The following is a 14,913-nucleotide window of genomic DNA, read 5'->3' on the forward strand; positions in this document are numbered from 1 at the left end:
TTACACGAATCATTAAAAATATCATTACTAAAAAATAATATCATTTTAATGGACGTGTATGGTGCAGTAATAACAAGTTTTCTATGCAAATTTGAAATACATCATTACTTAGTCATAATTAAAAATGACAAAAATAATTCTCGTGTAAGGGCCGCTTATAATAACGCAGATATACACCCTCATTCTTGTTTACGGCCGTATGCGATACGTTCGAAAGTATAGCAAATTCGTATTCCCGTTTACGTTCGAATCAATCACACTTTTAAACATCGTACATGCTTAAAAACAATGCCCATCCAACTTTAAACTATCAGTTCTGGTACAGATTTGAGTTGTAAATAAAAATCTTTGATATCATTTGTTATTTGACTTGTTTTTTTCACTGATTTTGTATCATCATGTTTGCTTACGTCCGTATCGACCATACGACGAACACATGCTTTCGAACGAATGCGAACAAGCCATTCTTGTTTTCACTCGAACGTGTACGTACGCGATTCCTGTGCAAAAGAAGGATCGGTAGCGCAGGTAGTTTTTTAAGGAAGATTGCAAGCATCAAGGAAGTGACGAATGCTACATAATAAATAAATATCGTACTCAGGACCAATTTTATTCAAGTCGGTAAATGAAATTTTCAAATTAAACTTCGTGCAAAGTAAAAAAAAAAGCATTTGAAATAGCAGTCCGATCAGTAGTATCTGCGAAAAATATGTTACATTTTTCTTGCAATTTTGTCATGTTTTCGATAGCCTACATATTTATTTCATTGGTAAAATCATGCATTTAATATAAAATAAAGCATGTTTACCCATGGCGTATATTCCATAAAGTACTTAATAGATGCAAAATTGATGCGTAAAAACTTTGAACCTCGCATATATTCAAAGGCTCCCCAGAAAAAACAGCATTTTACTATACTGCTATGCTTTCTAAATGATTTATGCAAGACACTAATTTATGATTTGATTACAAATCACCTTTAGATTCAAAAATAATTTTGTTAGAGATCGGCTAAACTTTTTTCAATGTGTTCGAACGGTTGATTCGCAACATTAAACTGACCAATCGAAACCACGGCATTTCGTCTATTCGTCCGTAAACGGGAATGGGACATTTCGTTCGTACGAATGATGTTCGAATACACGTTTCGTTTGAAACTAAAATGGCATACATTCTAGCGTTTCGCATATGGTTAATCACATGAATTGGACTGATTACATCAAGGCTTAGCATTTATTTTAAGAAGTTTACTGATATTTGAATATTTTGTGGCAAACGAGTCGCGTTCGAATTCATTCGAGTGAAAACAAGAATGGCTTATTCGTATTCGTTCGAAAGTACCCGTTCGTCGTATTGCGGATACGGACGTAAACAAGAATGAGGGTGATAGTCGAAAGAGGAAGTAAACAAAGAGAAACTCTCAATTGTTTTTATGCCCTTTTGAAATGTTGACGTCAAATTCACAGATTTTCATACTTTTAAACTTGGCATTGCTACTTGAGATCCGGATTAGCGATACTAGGAATGTTACCTTGGGAGAATTCGGTTAGAGAAATAAAGGTGTACTATTATGTTTTTGAATAAAGCTTTCTATTTAATTTGAAAGTAAATATCACATTATGAACAAACAATTGAAGCCTGCTAACTTGAATTTCATTGCTTGTAACGGAGGATATAACATGACTATTGAATTCTCTAATTTTCGTGCGTTCCTTAGCAAACCAAAAAAAAAAATCAGTGACTTGGTGGTTAGTGAACTCTTCGTAATACTATTTCGTGATACTTTATGCGAATATCTACACATCAAGATTTGCTTGCTACTATTTACACTCGATTTTGCCCTTTCTAGGTCGACTTTGGATATTTTACATTCGAATCGCATTCTAAATAAACTCTAGGCCTTCAAACTTGTAGTTTGTTGGTATCTTTGTTTCCGGCATTAACATTTCTCCGCTTGTGTCGAAAACACTGATAAAACTTGATGTTTTACCATTCAGCTCTTCGGTCGACAAAGCTACTATAATCCTCTCGTCTGAGTTTGGAAGAAACTTGAAGCTTGAGAAGCCGTGCGTCGGAGAAGCATTTCTCCGTTTCAGTTCAACTGGCTTGATGGAATGAAACGACTCATCAGCAGAGATAAGATAATTGCATCCCATGTGCTCGTCTCGTGTTTCATTGTAGCGTTCTTTCGAACAACGTCTCGGCAGGAAAAACCAACGTCTCAACTCACTTGACCACACGCCGGATTCGTGAATCATATAACCGGGCCATTCAATACCAATGGCATTGCGAAGATTTTTGAAATTAGATGACCAGTCCAAGTGATAAATCTATTAATAGAAAATTTTAGCAAAAAAGCATGGCTTTTGATAGTGATTTGACAAACCTCCCCATGCACTGTAACTGCCTTCACAAACATAGGATTGTTGTTTTCGAAGTCACCACTTGCCGTAGTCCATTCTTTGCCCATTGAACCTACGTACAGCACCTGATCCTTCACGGTAGCCCATTCTGATTTGAACCCTTTGTTTGCCTTTCCATCACCGTCCATTAATAGTAGCCACGGATAGATATTGTCCTGATCAATCACGTACACCAAACCAGTTCGATCGTCAAACGTCAGTAGCTTTCCGTCAAACACTACCAACTCGGACAATTCCATACCGCGACCTATTCAAAAAGAAGACATATTTCATAACATTCAGATTTTTGTTTGGACTACCTTATTTACCTTTCAATGAAAAACTGGATTTCAATTGTTTCGGTCCCGTTTCGTCCCACGAAACTGTAACCGTCCCTGAAGAAGGAACATAACTGAGATAACCCTTCATCAGAAAACTGCTCCAAGTATCCTTTCCATCGACTCGTGAACTAGTATCTAAATCGGCAATGATTCCTATCCGATATGTGTACATTCCATTACTAACAATGGGACTACTCAGTGGATAAGTGTGATTATATAAAATCATGGAGCTTTTGTCCAATTCGTGAATGCTTGGTCCATTCGATAAAGGCGAACTGCTAATAATGTACACTAGCAGAACTACTATCGCTCCCAGCACTGCCAACGGCCATATCAAATGCACCTGTAGCCGGATGGTGCGATTGCCTAATCTGTACGATGGCGGAGTGCGCAACGCCTGGCGCCAGTCTCTTAGATACATTCCGGTGTCGATAACAGTGGCACCGTTAGTGCTAACCGTCGCTGGAGAGGCGAAGCCAACCTTCCCTTCCAAATCCCGTTGATTAAGTTTACTGTAGTTGTACTTTTTCATCTAGCACAGCAGCAGTGTAGGATTTTGAAGGTATAAATATTTACCCAGTTGGTCACGGAAATGACCTGTGTAGTGCTGACAGTGTAGGCTTACCGCACTACTTCACCATGATTCTCTATTGAACGTTCCTTTTTTCTATTTAATAATTATTATCTTACATATTTGTTTAGCACAACAGAATGTTATTTAACTGGCACACGAATTTGATTGAAAAGATCTTTCTATCATTAAATTCGATATTGCAAAAGCAAATCGTGAGTCGTGGTCCTGTCTTGATAAATGCGTTTAAATGTCAATGCCAGAAAGATAATTTTATGTGCAGGGTATTTTTGTATTTACACTGATCAAGAAAAGTACACTAAGAAAAGAACCATAGTAACCGTACACGCTCGTTCAATGTTACTCTAAAGTGAGTACAATTTCACTCACTTTCGTTAAAAGTGGAACTACTCTATAGTGAGCAAGGCATGTTTACTCACTTTTGAGTAAATATGGTATTTGTCAAATTCTGAGTAACATTTACAAATGGTAAAATTAGCTCGAGTGAGTAAATATTACTTAATAGTATTCGAATTGAGTAAGGGATTAAAATAAGGAATTCTTTGCTTTAAACAAATACTGACTTACTTCTATTAAACGAATGAAGGAAGCCGCTACCTGTTCATCGGTCATTGGAAAGGATCCGTCTGTCTTTCTCCGTTCCGCCTCCGACAAAGGAAAAAGTTCCGCCTCCGACAAAGGGAAAAGTTCAGTGAACGTAAATTTTCACACAACGTTTTCAAAGCTCTGTGAGTTAAACTTGTCAATTTAGAAACTGAGTCTAAGTTACTCATTCTTCTAAATCAATATTACTCACTTTTTGACATTTGAACTAAATAAGCAAAAGTGAGTACAAATTACTCACTTGAGAGTAACATTGAATGAGCGTGTAACCTGTTTTTTATTGTCATTTCAACTATACGCTAAAATAGTAGCAAAGAGCATGATATATGACTATTCACCATTTGTATTGTATAAATTACTAGACAATAAAGAATACGACTTGACTAAACTATTTGTATTTATGACTTTTCTGGCATGGTCATCCTGACAATGGAAGTCATCTCAAATATAAGAACAAATAGTTAAAATCACAATTTCTAGTAAGGCTCTCGAGCCTTGATATAGATGAGAAGCGAAATAGTTATTGCTACTAGTAAATATGTTCACAATATAATAATGTTACATTGTTACCATAAATAGATACATGGTTTAAAAGACGATTATGAAGTTTGAAAACACTATTCATGTAGTCCATATCAACAGAGTTTATGTAGTAAGCACATTATCGTATAGTGTATTTCAACCTACTATGTATTACATTTGTGGTGACTATACAAATTGTCAATGAACGAATGTACTGTTATTGTCACATAAAGTTACAATTTAGCAGAAAATTTCGTACATGGGTAACACATCAGTGATGGATTTGAACAAAATATTCTATATTGTGACTGTGTACTTTGGTAGGTCTTGCAGGTAGGTAAAGTTTGTAGCCTTACTAGTTTCCGTCGTTGAAATTCAATTTTTCCAAAAAATTTCCGGCAACGGTAATGTTTTCCAGTGAAATCAACATCTCGTATACGGTTTATTATTCATTATCGGTCGCTGTAGAAACAACATCAAGCGATTGATGAAAAGGAAGTTTATCATTTGATTCCCGGATTCAAATCGCTCGAATCCGACGGAAAATCGCAGGTGGGTATCGAGGTTTGCATCTGGACTTGGTTAATAATTTATTTCCTGCTGCCAATTCCTGCTTCAGGAAAAACTCCACCGGACAGAGCCTTGGATCAACTGATGCTATCAAGCAATGCTAAGCAATATTTCACCAGGTATATTATCATTCGATTTGATGCGAAAATAAAATAGAGTTTAATGAAATTATTTTGTTGTTCTAATTTTAGAATTCAAATTTATAAAACTTTTCAACATTAGCTCATGTTTTGCTGATCTTCAGTATTGTTGAATCAACCACTGCTTTTAGTTTCAAAATAACTAGAAGTGAAATGTCAAAAATACCATGACACTGGTTATAGCAAAAACTACAATGTAAAAAAAATATTCGGTCATGGTTAGGCTAACCATCTCAATCGTATTAGTTATTCATACAATACACTGTTCAATATTACTATTCTAGAGCCGATACCATTCATAGTAAACATGAACTTGACTATTGTTGAAATCATCTGATTTCATAGTCGGCTGAAAACCACTATACGCTCATGGTCAAGTTGGCCCTCTATATAGTAACAGTTACCATACTATTTTTCTGAGTGTACTGAATAATTGCGCTTATATAATATCAGCGAGCACCGAGTCGTGGATTTTTTTTTCAAAATGGACGTTGATAGGTGGCTTATTGGCCGTTATCACAAAAAACGCGAGATATCTCGGTGAATTTTTCAGAAGGCTGTTTAAGTGAAAACGGGTGTACTTTTTTCCATTAGCTACTGTGGTTGTATTGAATACGCAGGTAACTTTATACATGCATTTTAGGAGCATTTACGCACCCATTTTTCACCAGACGGCGCTTTTGGTATCACGGGTTGCTCAACTACTTTACTATTACACTGGGGAATCTAGATGTATTTTATATATGTTATTACGAAGCCATTACTGCAATTCCTTGAATATTGCTAATATAAATCGAAAGCTTGATGTTTTAACTTGAAAGTTTTGCGAAGAGTAAGGCGTCAAATATAAAATCAATCCGGTGAACCGCGAAAAAAAGGAAACAAAGAATTGCAGAGTTAATTTGCAGTTAGGCCCTTTTTTCGGTATGTTAAATGTGATACCGTGCGACCCGTAAAAAAATAAACCATTGATTTTACAGCATAAACAATTGATTCACAATTAGATATATGAGTTACAATACATTTTATTGTATCTTGACAAGATTTTTTTCATTTCCAACGATTCAATATATTGTTCCTACGATTCTACAATTGAATTTATTGTACACGTGGTGTTTCAAACAATATGCAAACTATACATTTTATTGTTTTCCAAGAAAACATGTATGAGAAAATTTCATGATTTGAATTGTTACGATACTTAACAACCTATACATTCTATTGTAAAAAGCATTTTCACAGTTGATTGAATAGTGTATAACAATACATTAAAAAAAATTTAAATGGTCCAAGCAAAATTGTGGCAGGTTTTGTAACAACAAATCGTATTGTTTTTCAACAATATTTTTTATTCGGGGATAGTGTTGCTTAACTGAAGATTGATTTCGTTCCAAGCTGACGGAGTAGTCTAATAGAAGTAATCAAATCGTAGAAGGGCGAAACTTCATTATTCAGTGGGAATATAAGGGAAGTGCATCAATTTGCATATATTTTAAAGATTAACAAACAATTTATCGACAGAAGGATAGAACACATTAGATTCTAATGCTAATGCTTGTTACAGTACATTAAATGTGCTTGAATCAAATATGTCGCAGTATAGATTCAAATAAAAAATGATGTGACTCTTGAATTAAACTGAATCAAATATACTGAGTCTTAGCTTCAAATTCATGGATGTTAATTAAAAATTGTCGTCCTTTGATCGAATGTCAAAGATTTTTGATTCTAAAATATTTTCATTGAATCACTTTTGCTAAGATTTCATTTTATGACATCATTCAAACGGAAAACGTCTTGAATCTACACATAATCGCACGAAAGCCTGATTATAGAAACAAAATCAATTTGCTTTGAATCAAATAACAATTGTATTTGATCCCAAGTGAAATTAAATTAGATCCAGGTGGATATGCAATATATTTGAATCTAAAGCACAAAATATTTGGATTTAATGCTCATTTTATTTATTTCTGTGCGCGCAAAAAAAAACAAAAATTATTTAGGGGTTTGGTACCATGTGGGTAACGGATTTGCACACTTAAAACCGATTCTCGAGCTCGGCATAAAGAAATGCCGAATTATATCGGCAACACTTAATTTTACTGACTATTCAGTAATTAACATGCTCTTTTCCGAAAATCGTTAAAGTTCTATGCTGATATATCGGTGAAGCGAGATCTTTTGCTGAAGTTTGGCAAAATATTGTACTGAACGTGTCAGTAAACAACAAATATACCGAGATCAGCAAAACCGTTTGCCAAAATTTCGAACAGCGACTTAGCTTTTACTGAAACTCGGTGGGACACTTGTCATCTAATGTTTCCTTTCGATTTTCCAAGCATCACGTCGCCATTGCTCGTGGAACTGGAAAACATCTAAATTGGATGAAGGAAAAAGATTTGTATATTTTGTTAAAAGATAAGTAAAATCGAAAACTATTTAATTTGCATATATATTTATATCCGCTTATTTACAGGTAAAGGCGTGAGGAGCACTAAAAACAATTGTCTTTAGCCGTGATGTTTTCGTTTGGTGTTTGCGCTTTTTTGGCTTGCTGAATTGAAATGAACATCAATAAAATATTCCTTTCACCAACATTAGCTTTTGTGATATTAATTTCATACAAAAATAAAAAAATATCTTTCTTTTTTTCGATTACTGATGACTCGGCAATTTATGATTCCTTCCTGATAACTTTTGCCTAGCTGACAGTAAAATTTCTGCTGACAAGTTCGGCAATAATTGATAGCAGAGATGTCTATCTCCTCTGTGTGACGAAGAGCAAGTAGGAATTGAACTAAAGCCAAAAAAAACTATCGCTGTTTTTCACCCTGTCAACAATTTTTTTCATTTATCACATATTAAACTAAAAAATACAACCTATTTTCAAACGGAGTTGGACTTAAAACAACAATTTTTTTTTGTTTTCCCTCGTAGACAGCATCGCCTTTTTGCGAAAAAGTCCCGCAATCAAAATTCATACAACCTGCGCATTTTTACACACGACTTGAACCAGAGTTGGCAATTATTAAGAATTAATTATGCATCTTGTTTGCAGTTCAAAATAAACAAAACAACGCGGAACTCTGTGTAAAATATTTCAAACTAAACTGTGTATAATTGAATGATTATTCATAACTATTGGGATTTGAATATTTTTACAACTAACGAAATGAATTGTATAATCTTATGGGAATTTATGTGATAATCGTGAATATGGGAACTCTAACCTGAGCTCGCAACGTATCCAGCGATGCCATTACAAAAATCTGTAATTCAGCTCAATAATCTGCATCATTCAAAATACTCCACATAGAGAAGTATCTGTAGAAATATTGAATATTAATTATATCAAATTATTGTAAATTAGAAGTTTAACAAAAAGAATCATTATTTTCGTAACTATTGATAAATCAGAAATAAAATATTTGATTTTGGAAAATTCTATCAATATGGTAACCCTGCCGAGTTGTTTAACGAAGCGAAGCCGAGTAAAAATCGTTATACCACGAATGGTTCTGTTTCCAAGCGTTCCGGAGTAGTAAATAAAAGGTTCGCCGCTTCGGATTTTTCATCATTCTCAGTTTGGAAGGCGTCCTTGTTAGCTGCTCCGAATCGAGTTGAAGCTTAGCTTTTTTCCAAATAAATCAAGTTTTTTGTGCTAGTGAAAAACTACATTATTCAAAATGGTAAGTTATTTTTTATTACATTAATTTCAAAAATCTTTGTACAGCAGTTGATTCGAAAATTGAATATTGGCAAAAAATATATTCAATAGCTTCCACGTCACCAGTTTTTTTTTCGAGTGCCGGCATTTATTGCCGGAAACATCTCAACTAGCATAGATTTTTTTCTGCGTTTTTTCTAAACTGAAATTATAAAATTTTTGCGTTAAATTTTACTTGCCACGCCCTGGTGATGAATCATTTTATTTCTAACTTGGCATGCCGGGAGAAGGAAAGTGACGCCATTTTGCCTTCTTGCTAACACGCGCATATTCAGGAAATTATGCTGCAGTATGAGTCATGCTTCGCTGAATCGATATTTATTTTCCAATTGAACGCCTCTCTGGGCAAAAGGTCATTCGCTCAACAATTATTACGAATTGATCTTTAATCGGATGAGGCTAGAAAAACATTTCTCTCGAATTTTATGATTTTCCCATTTCCGTTGGGAAAATCACTATGTAGGGGGATGAACACCGCTTAAGTTCCGTTAAACCGTTAAAAAATAATTTATGAATGAAAAACTGACGGTTTCTTTTTTCATATTTTCAGCGTGAATGTATTTCCGTACATGTTGGCCAGGCCGGTGTCCAAATCGGTAACGCCTGTTGGGAACTGTACTGTCTCGAGCATGGAATCCAGCCGGACGGTCAGATGCCTTCGGACAAAACCATTGGTGGCGGAGACGACTCTTTCAACACTTTCTTCAGTGAGACCGGTGCCGGAAAGCATGTTCCCCGTGCCGTCTTTGTCGATCTGGAACCGACCGTAGTTGATGAAGTCCGCACTGGAACCTACCGTCAGCTGTTCCATCCCGAACAGTTGATCACTGGCAAGGAAGATGCTGCCAACAATTACGCTCGTGGTCATTATACCATCGGAAAGGAAATCGTCGACATTGTACTGGACCGCATCCGCAAGTTGGCTGATCAATGTACCGGTCTGCAAGGTTTCCTGATTTTCCACTCATTCGGAGGTGGTACTGGATCAGGCTTCACATCTCTGCTGATGGAACGTCTGTCCGTTGACTACGGAAAGAAATCGAAACTGGAATTCGCCATCTACCCGGCACCTCAAGTATCGACGGCTGTCGTAGAGCCGTACAATTCCATTCTGACCACCCATACTACCTTGGAACATTCCGATTGTGCTTTCATGGTTGACAATGAAGCTATCTACGATATTTGCCGACGCAACTTGGACATTGAACGCCCAACTTATACCAACCTGAACAGACTGATCGGACAGATTGTATCTTCGATCACCGCTTCGCTACGATTTGATGGTGCCTTGAACGTCGATCTGACCGAGTTCCAGACCAACTTGGTACCGTATCCTCGTATCCATTTCCCATTGGTGACATACGCCCCAGTGATATCTGCTGAGAAGGCTTACCATGAGCAGCTATCGGTAGCTGAAATCACCAACGCCTGTTTCGAACCGGCCAACCAGATGGTCAAGTGTGACCCACGTCACGGCAAATATATGGCTTGTTGTATGTTGTATCGTGGTGACGTTGTTCCTAAGGACGTCAATGCCGCGATTGCCACCATCAAGACCAAGCGTACGATTCAGTTCGTTGACTGGTGTCCGACCGGTTTCAAGGTTGGAATCAACTACCAGCCACCAACGGTGGTTCCAGGCGGTGACTTGGCCAAGGTACAGCGTGCTGTGTGCATGTTGTCCAACACCACCGCGATTGCCGAGGCTTGGGCTCGTTTGGATCACAAGTTTGATCTGATGTACGCCAAGCGTGCCTTCGTTCACTGGTACGTCGGTGAGGGTATGGAGGAAGGCGAATTCTCCGAAGCACGTGAGGATTTGGCTGCTCTGGAAAAGGACTACGAGGAGGTCGGTATGGACTCCGGTGAAGGTGAAGGCGAGGGTGCTGAAGAGTACTAAGAAGGATGCACTAGCACACGTTGTCCAAGAGACAAGAAAATAATTGAATAAATTATTCTTCAATCAAATTTCATTTCTTTTACTTTTCTCCTCTCTCCATTGAAAACATTCGTTCCGCTTGTTTGCTGTTTGAGAAAGTCTATCTACCGTTATTAACGGTTATTTGTAGGGCGTAGCTTTCCACTGCACGAAAATAGAGGGCAACGAACTAGCATAAACTAACGGATAAAAATAGAGCAGAGGATTTAGAGCTAGAAACAAATTCATGTCTAACGTTTTCTCCGTTCATATATTGTTCGTCTGTTATTCGGGAGGGGAATTATGCAGAGCAACGAAAGAAGAAAGCATTTGTGGTGGAAGAGTAGATAGAAAACATGCTTTTCGTAACACACGGGTGCATATTTGGAATGAAATTTCTCCGTTGGCTGGAGTAATTTGAAAGTGGCATCGATAATGATGTCATCACCATCTTCTCTCGTGCTTTCAAAAGAAGGCCCACGTGATGGGAATGAATGCATACATCTTGCAGTCAATTCATAAAATCGGATAGGATGACAAAAGCGATGAGGTAATCTCGTTTCACTTTCCAGTTTGCGTAGGAACATGCCCAAATGTGCGTGTGTTCTAGTCGTCAAGTTACCATAAATCAATGAATTGAGACGGCGCCCACACTCTCCGTACTGCGAAAAACAGTCACCGTTCCTCCCACGGGTTAGTTGTCTTGCCTACTACGAAGTCCATAAATGGACTTGTTTGTGAGTCGTATCCATTGGTGGAACGCTCTACTGAACACATCGATGATCATATCATTGATTAAATGTCTGGTTTGTCAAGGTTTCCTTGGCTAGGTAATTCACATATGGTATTTGTAGAGCCTTATAGGACCTGATTTACAAATCAAATGGAATAGAATTACGAGTTTTTTTTTGGCACATTATTGAAATTCAATGCAAAGAAAACAATTCTGTGATTAACATGCTTTATTAGTAGAATACATCTATCTAACTAAACAGAGTTATTTTGTTGTTAATGTATTCCTCATCTTTTAGTGGTGTGATCTCTCCTATTCTGCAATTCGATCGAATAGGATTATTTCGATCGAATATGGAAATTTGCATTCTGTATTTCGATCCAGTTATGCATTTGTATGGAAAACTCGAACTCGATCGAGATGCAGAATGCAACAATCCGATCTGATCGAAATACAGAATAGAGGTGAATATTTCGTATTCGATCGAAATAATCCGATTCGAACGATGTACGGGATCGCGGTTAATGCTCTTCTTTTGTCATAGGCTCAGTCCCATTTTTTTGCCTTTTACCTTTCTCTATAGAAAGGTAATAGAATTGTTGGAAAAACCAATGCTCGAACGTAGTTTCAACGATTTTTTTATCGCTCGATTTTCTCGGAAACTATTGGGCTGGTTCCGGGGGATCTAGCTTTATTTTTTTTTATGCCCATATACTCTCACCGTTTTCCATTTAATGAAGTTGTCGAAATAAAACAGCCAGGACATGATGAGTATGGCTGGTAGAAAAGCATAATTTTTTAACTCGATTTCAGGACCCTTGCGGTCGTATTGGTTGATATTCAGTGACGATGGAAGACACGTCAAATATTTTCAAATCTGGGCTCAAAACTTTCCAATTCGTGAATCTTGTTAGTTGGTGGTCAAACAAACTGCTTTCTGCTGTTCCGATTACAAACGAACCGATTTCAGCTTACGGAAGTATCGTAAAAATTGAATCAACTTCGATTGCACAAAATGGTTGAACCCGTTTCCATAAACTCAGATACAAAAAAATGATCCTACGATTTTAAAAGGCGCTGTTGAATTTTATGCGGATTTCCCATTCGGTTTTTGTGATAAATGCTTAGAATTTCAAACCGCCATTTCCAGTAACAATCATAAAACTATACCAAATTTTAGTTCTTGCTAGGTGTTGGCCAAACGAACTGACTTCGGCCGCCGCTTCGGCTGTACCGCAACTTATTGAACATTAAATTGTATTCACTACACGTCTAATCGTGAATATGTGATCCGTAGTAACACGGGTACCAGTAAATCCTGCTTGGTCCGGACCTACAGATTTTATTAGCTATTGGTGAAAAAAACGACGGCGGAGAATTTAAGAGTACCTTGTAGCAGGGTGGTTGTGCGGTAGTTATAACAGTTAAGTTATTATTATATTCACCCCTATTCTGTACGTCGATCGATTCGAAATATTCCGATCGAATGTGCAATTTCCATTCTGCATTCCGTTCGAGTTGGGTATGAACTCGAATATCATTCGTTCGAGTTGTTAAATTTTCGAACATTACTCGATCGACTTGCGTACGTATTACTTCTGTTCGGTTTAGAATCGTTCCAATTTGTTGATACAAGTGTGACGGTTTTGTTTAGTAAGAAATGAATAATATAAATAATATAGAACGTGTAAGTAGTGTTGACAGCTTTCATGGTTAGTGTTCGAAATTTCAAGTGTTCCCGAACGAGAGTCGATCGAATCATACAAGTCGAACGAAATAAAGAATGCAAAATTCGAACTCGAACGAAAGTGTAGAATCGTTCGTATCACAAATCCGTCGGATTGCAGAATCGGGGTGATTATTACTCATTTTGCTAGTAGATGGCTAAACCGATTTCGTCAATCTAACATTCAAATGAAAGGTCTTAAGGTCCCATAAAAACTGATTGAGAGTTTTTTGTGGAACGGAACTGATTTTCAAAAATTTCGAATCTAATGAAATGGTTAACAATCCATTAGGCGAAATTACGGGGTGAATGTTTTAAAATTCAAACCGTCAAAGAAGATGACGATACCAAAAAATATTAAAAGTTGGGATCAAAACTATTTCAATTTATTCGTTATAGTAATTTATAGAAATACCTCTGAATACCGTTTCTGAAAGTTCCATCAATATCGTGAAAGGAATAAACTTCTACTTTCGATAAGTCTTGCAGTTCAAACATTTTTGTTTCAATTTATTTAGAACGACGGTCATTAAAATAATTTTATGAAAAATATACACAACGAAGAATATTCACGCGAAAAACACATGCTGTTGGAAAAAAAGGTATCATCTCACTGCTAGGTGGATTAAGCATGTTTTACAAGACAGTTGTCGTATGTTCGAAACCCGACCTGGAAGGATTCTCATTGTCAGTAGAATCGTAGTACTAGCCATGGAATGATTCTGCAGGCGAAGAAATGAGGTCTGTTGAAACAGAAAGACCAAATTCCACAAAAGGAGTGTAATGCTAAGACTTTGACTTTTTGTTAAGTGATCTTCAGGTGGCTTTGTGGATATCTTTGCGTGAGAAGACGGCGCTTCAGGTTATCAAGTGTCGCCGATGACGAGTTTTGCAATCCGACGTAGGCAACTGTCGTAGGTCCCCTTCAGCCGTGCGTAGAATGCTCCCTCATCTTCATGGGGTCTCGTTTCATGTGGACTTACTTACTCTTACTCTTTCAGTCGTAGACCACGCGGGTCTCTGCTGTATACAGGAGGCGTCTCCATTCAACTCGGTTCATGGCTGTTCGCCGCCAGCCTGGGTAGCTGCGAAGGGTCTACAGGTCGTCCTCAATTTGATCGATCCATCTTGCCCACTGCGCGCCTCTTCTTCTTATACCGGTCGGATCATTATCGAGAATCATTTTAACCGGGTTGTTCTCCGACATTCTAACAACATGTCCGGCCCACCGTAATCGCCCGACCTTGGCCGTTTGGACGAGGGTTGGTCCTCCCAGCAAATGGTGCAGTTCATGGTTCATTCGCCTTCCGTACCGTCTTCCATCCGCACTCCGCCGAAGATGGTTCGCAACACCTTCCGTTCAAAAACACCTAGTGCCCGTTGATCCTCCGCAAGCATTGTTCAGGACTCGTGCCCATAGAGGATAACCGGTCTAATCAGCGTTTTGTAGATAGTTAACTTCGTACGACGGCGAATTTTGCTCGGTCGAAGCGTCCTGCGCATCCAAAGTAAGCACGATTTCCTGACAATATGCATCTCTGAATTTCTCTGCTAGTGTCCTTATCGGCAGTCACCAGTGAGCCCAAGTACACGAACTCGTCGACCAATTCGATTTCATCACCACCAATCAGAACTC

The 14,913-nt window shown here is 37.7% G+C and overlaps 2 protein-coding genes across 2 annotated transcripts; one reads left to right on the forward strand and one right to left on the reverse strand.

The window, feature by feature from the left end:
- Window positions 1–1,568: 1,568 nt before the first annotated feature.
- LOC131430501 (soluble calcium-activated nucleotidase 1) lies at window positions 1,569–3,564 on the reverse strand. The gene is made up of 3 exons (XM_058595535.1): window positions 2,732–3,564; window positions 2,387–2,670; window positions 1,569–2,330 (listed from the first exon to the last, which is right to left on the reverse strand). Exons 1-3 carry the CDS (start codon window positions 3,273–3,275, stop codon window positions 1,884–1,886), a joined length of 1,275 nt encoding a protein of 424 aa, XP_058451518.1. The 5' UTR covers window positions 3,276–3,564; the 3' UTR covers window positions 1,569–1,883.
- Window positions 3,565–8,711: 5,147 nt separating this feature from the next.
- Window positions 8,712–10,868, forward strand: LOC131428782 (tubulin alpha-1 chain-like). The gene is made up of 2 exons (XM_058592827.1): window positions 8,712–8,862; window positions 9,451–10,868. Exons 1-2 carry the CDS (start codon window positions 8,860–8,862, stop codon window positions 10,798–10,800), a joined length of 1,353 nt encoding a protein of 450 aa, XP_058448810.1. The 5' UTR covers window positions 8,712–8,859; the 3' UTR covers window positions 10,801–10,868.
- The last annotated feature ends 4,045 nt before the right edge of the window (window positions 10,869–14,913 follow it).

This window comes from Malaya genurostris, chromosome 2 (assembly GCF_030247185.1).
Source record: "Malaya genurostris strain Urasoe2022 chromosome 2, Malgen_1.1, whole genome shotgun sequence".
Taxonomy (NCBI): Eukaryota; Metazoa; Arthropoda; class Insecta; order Diptera; family Culicidae; genus Malaya; species Malaya genurostris.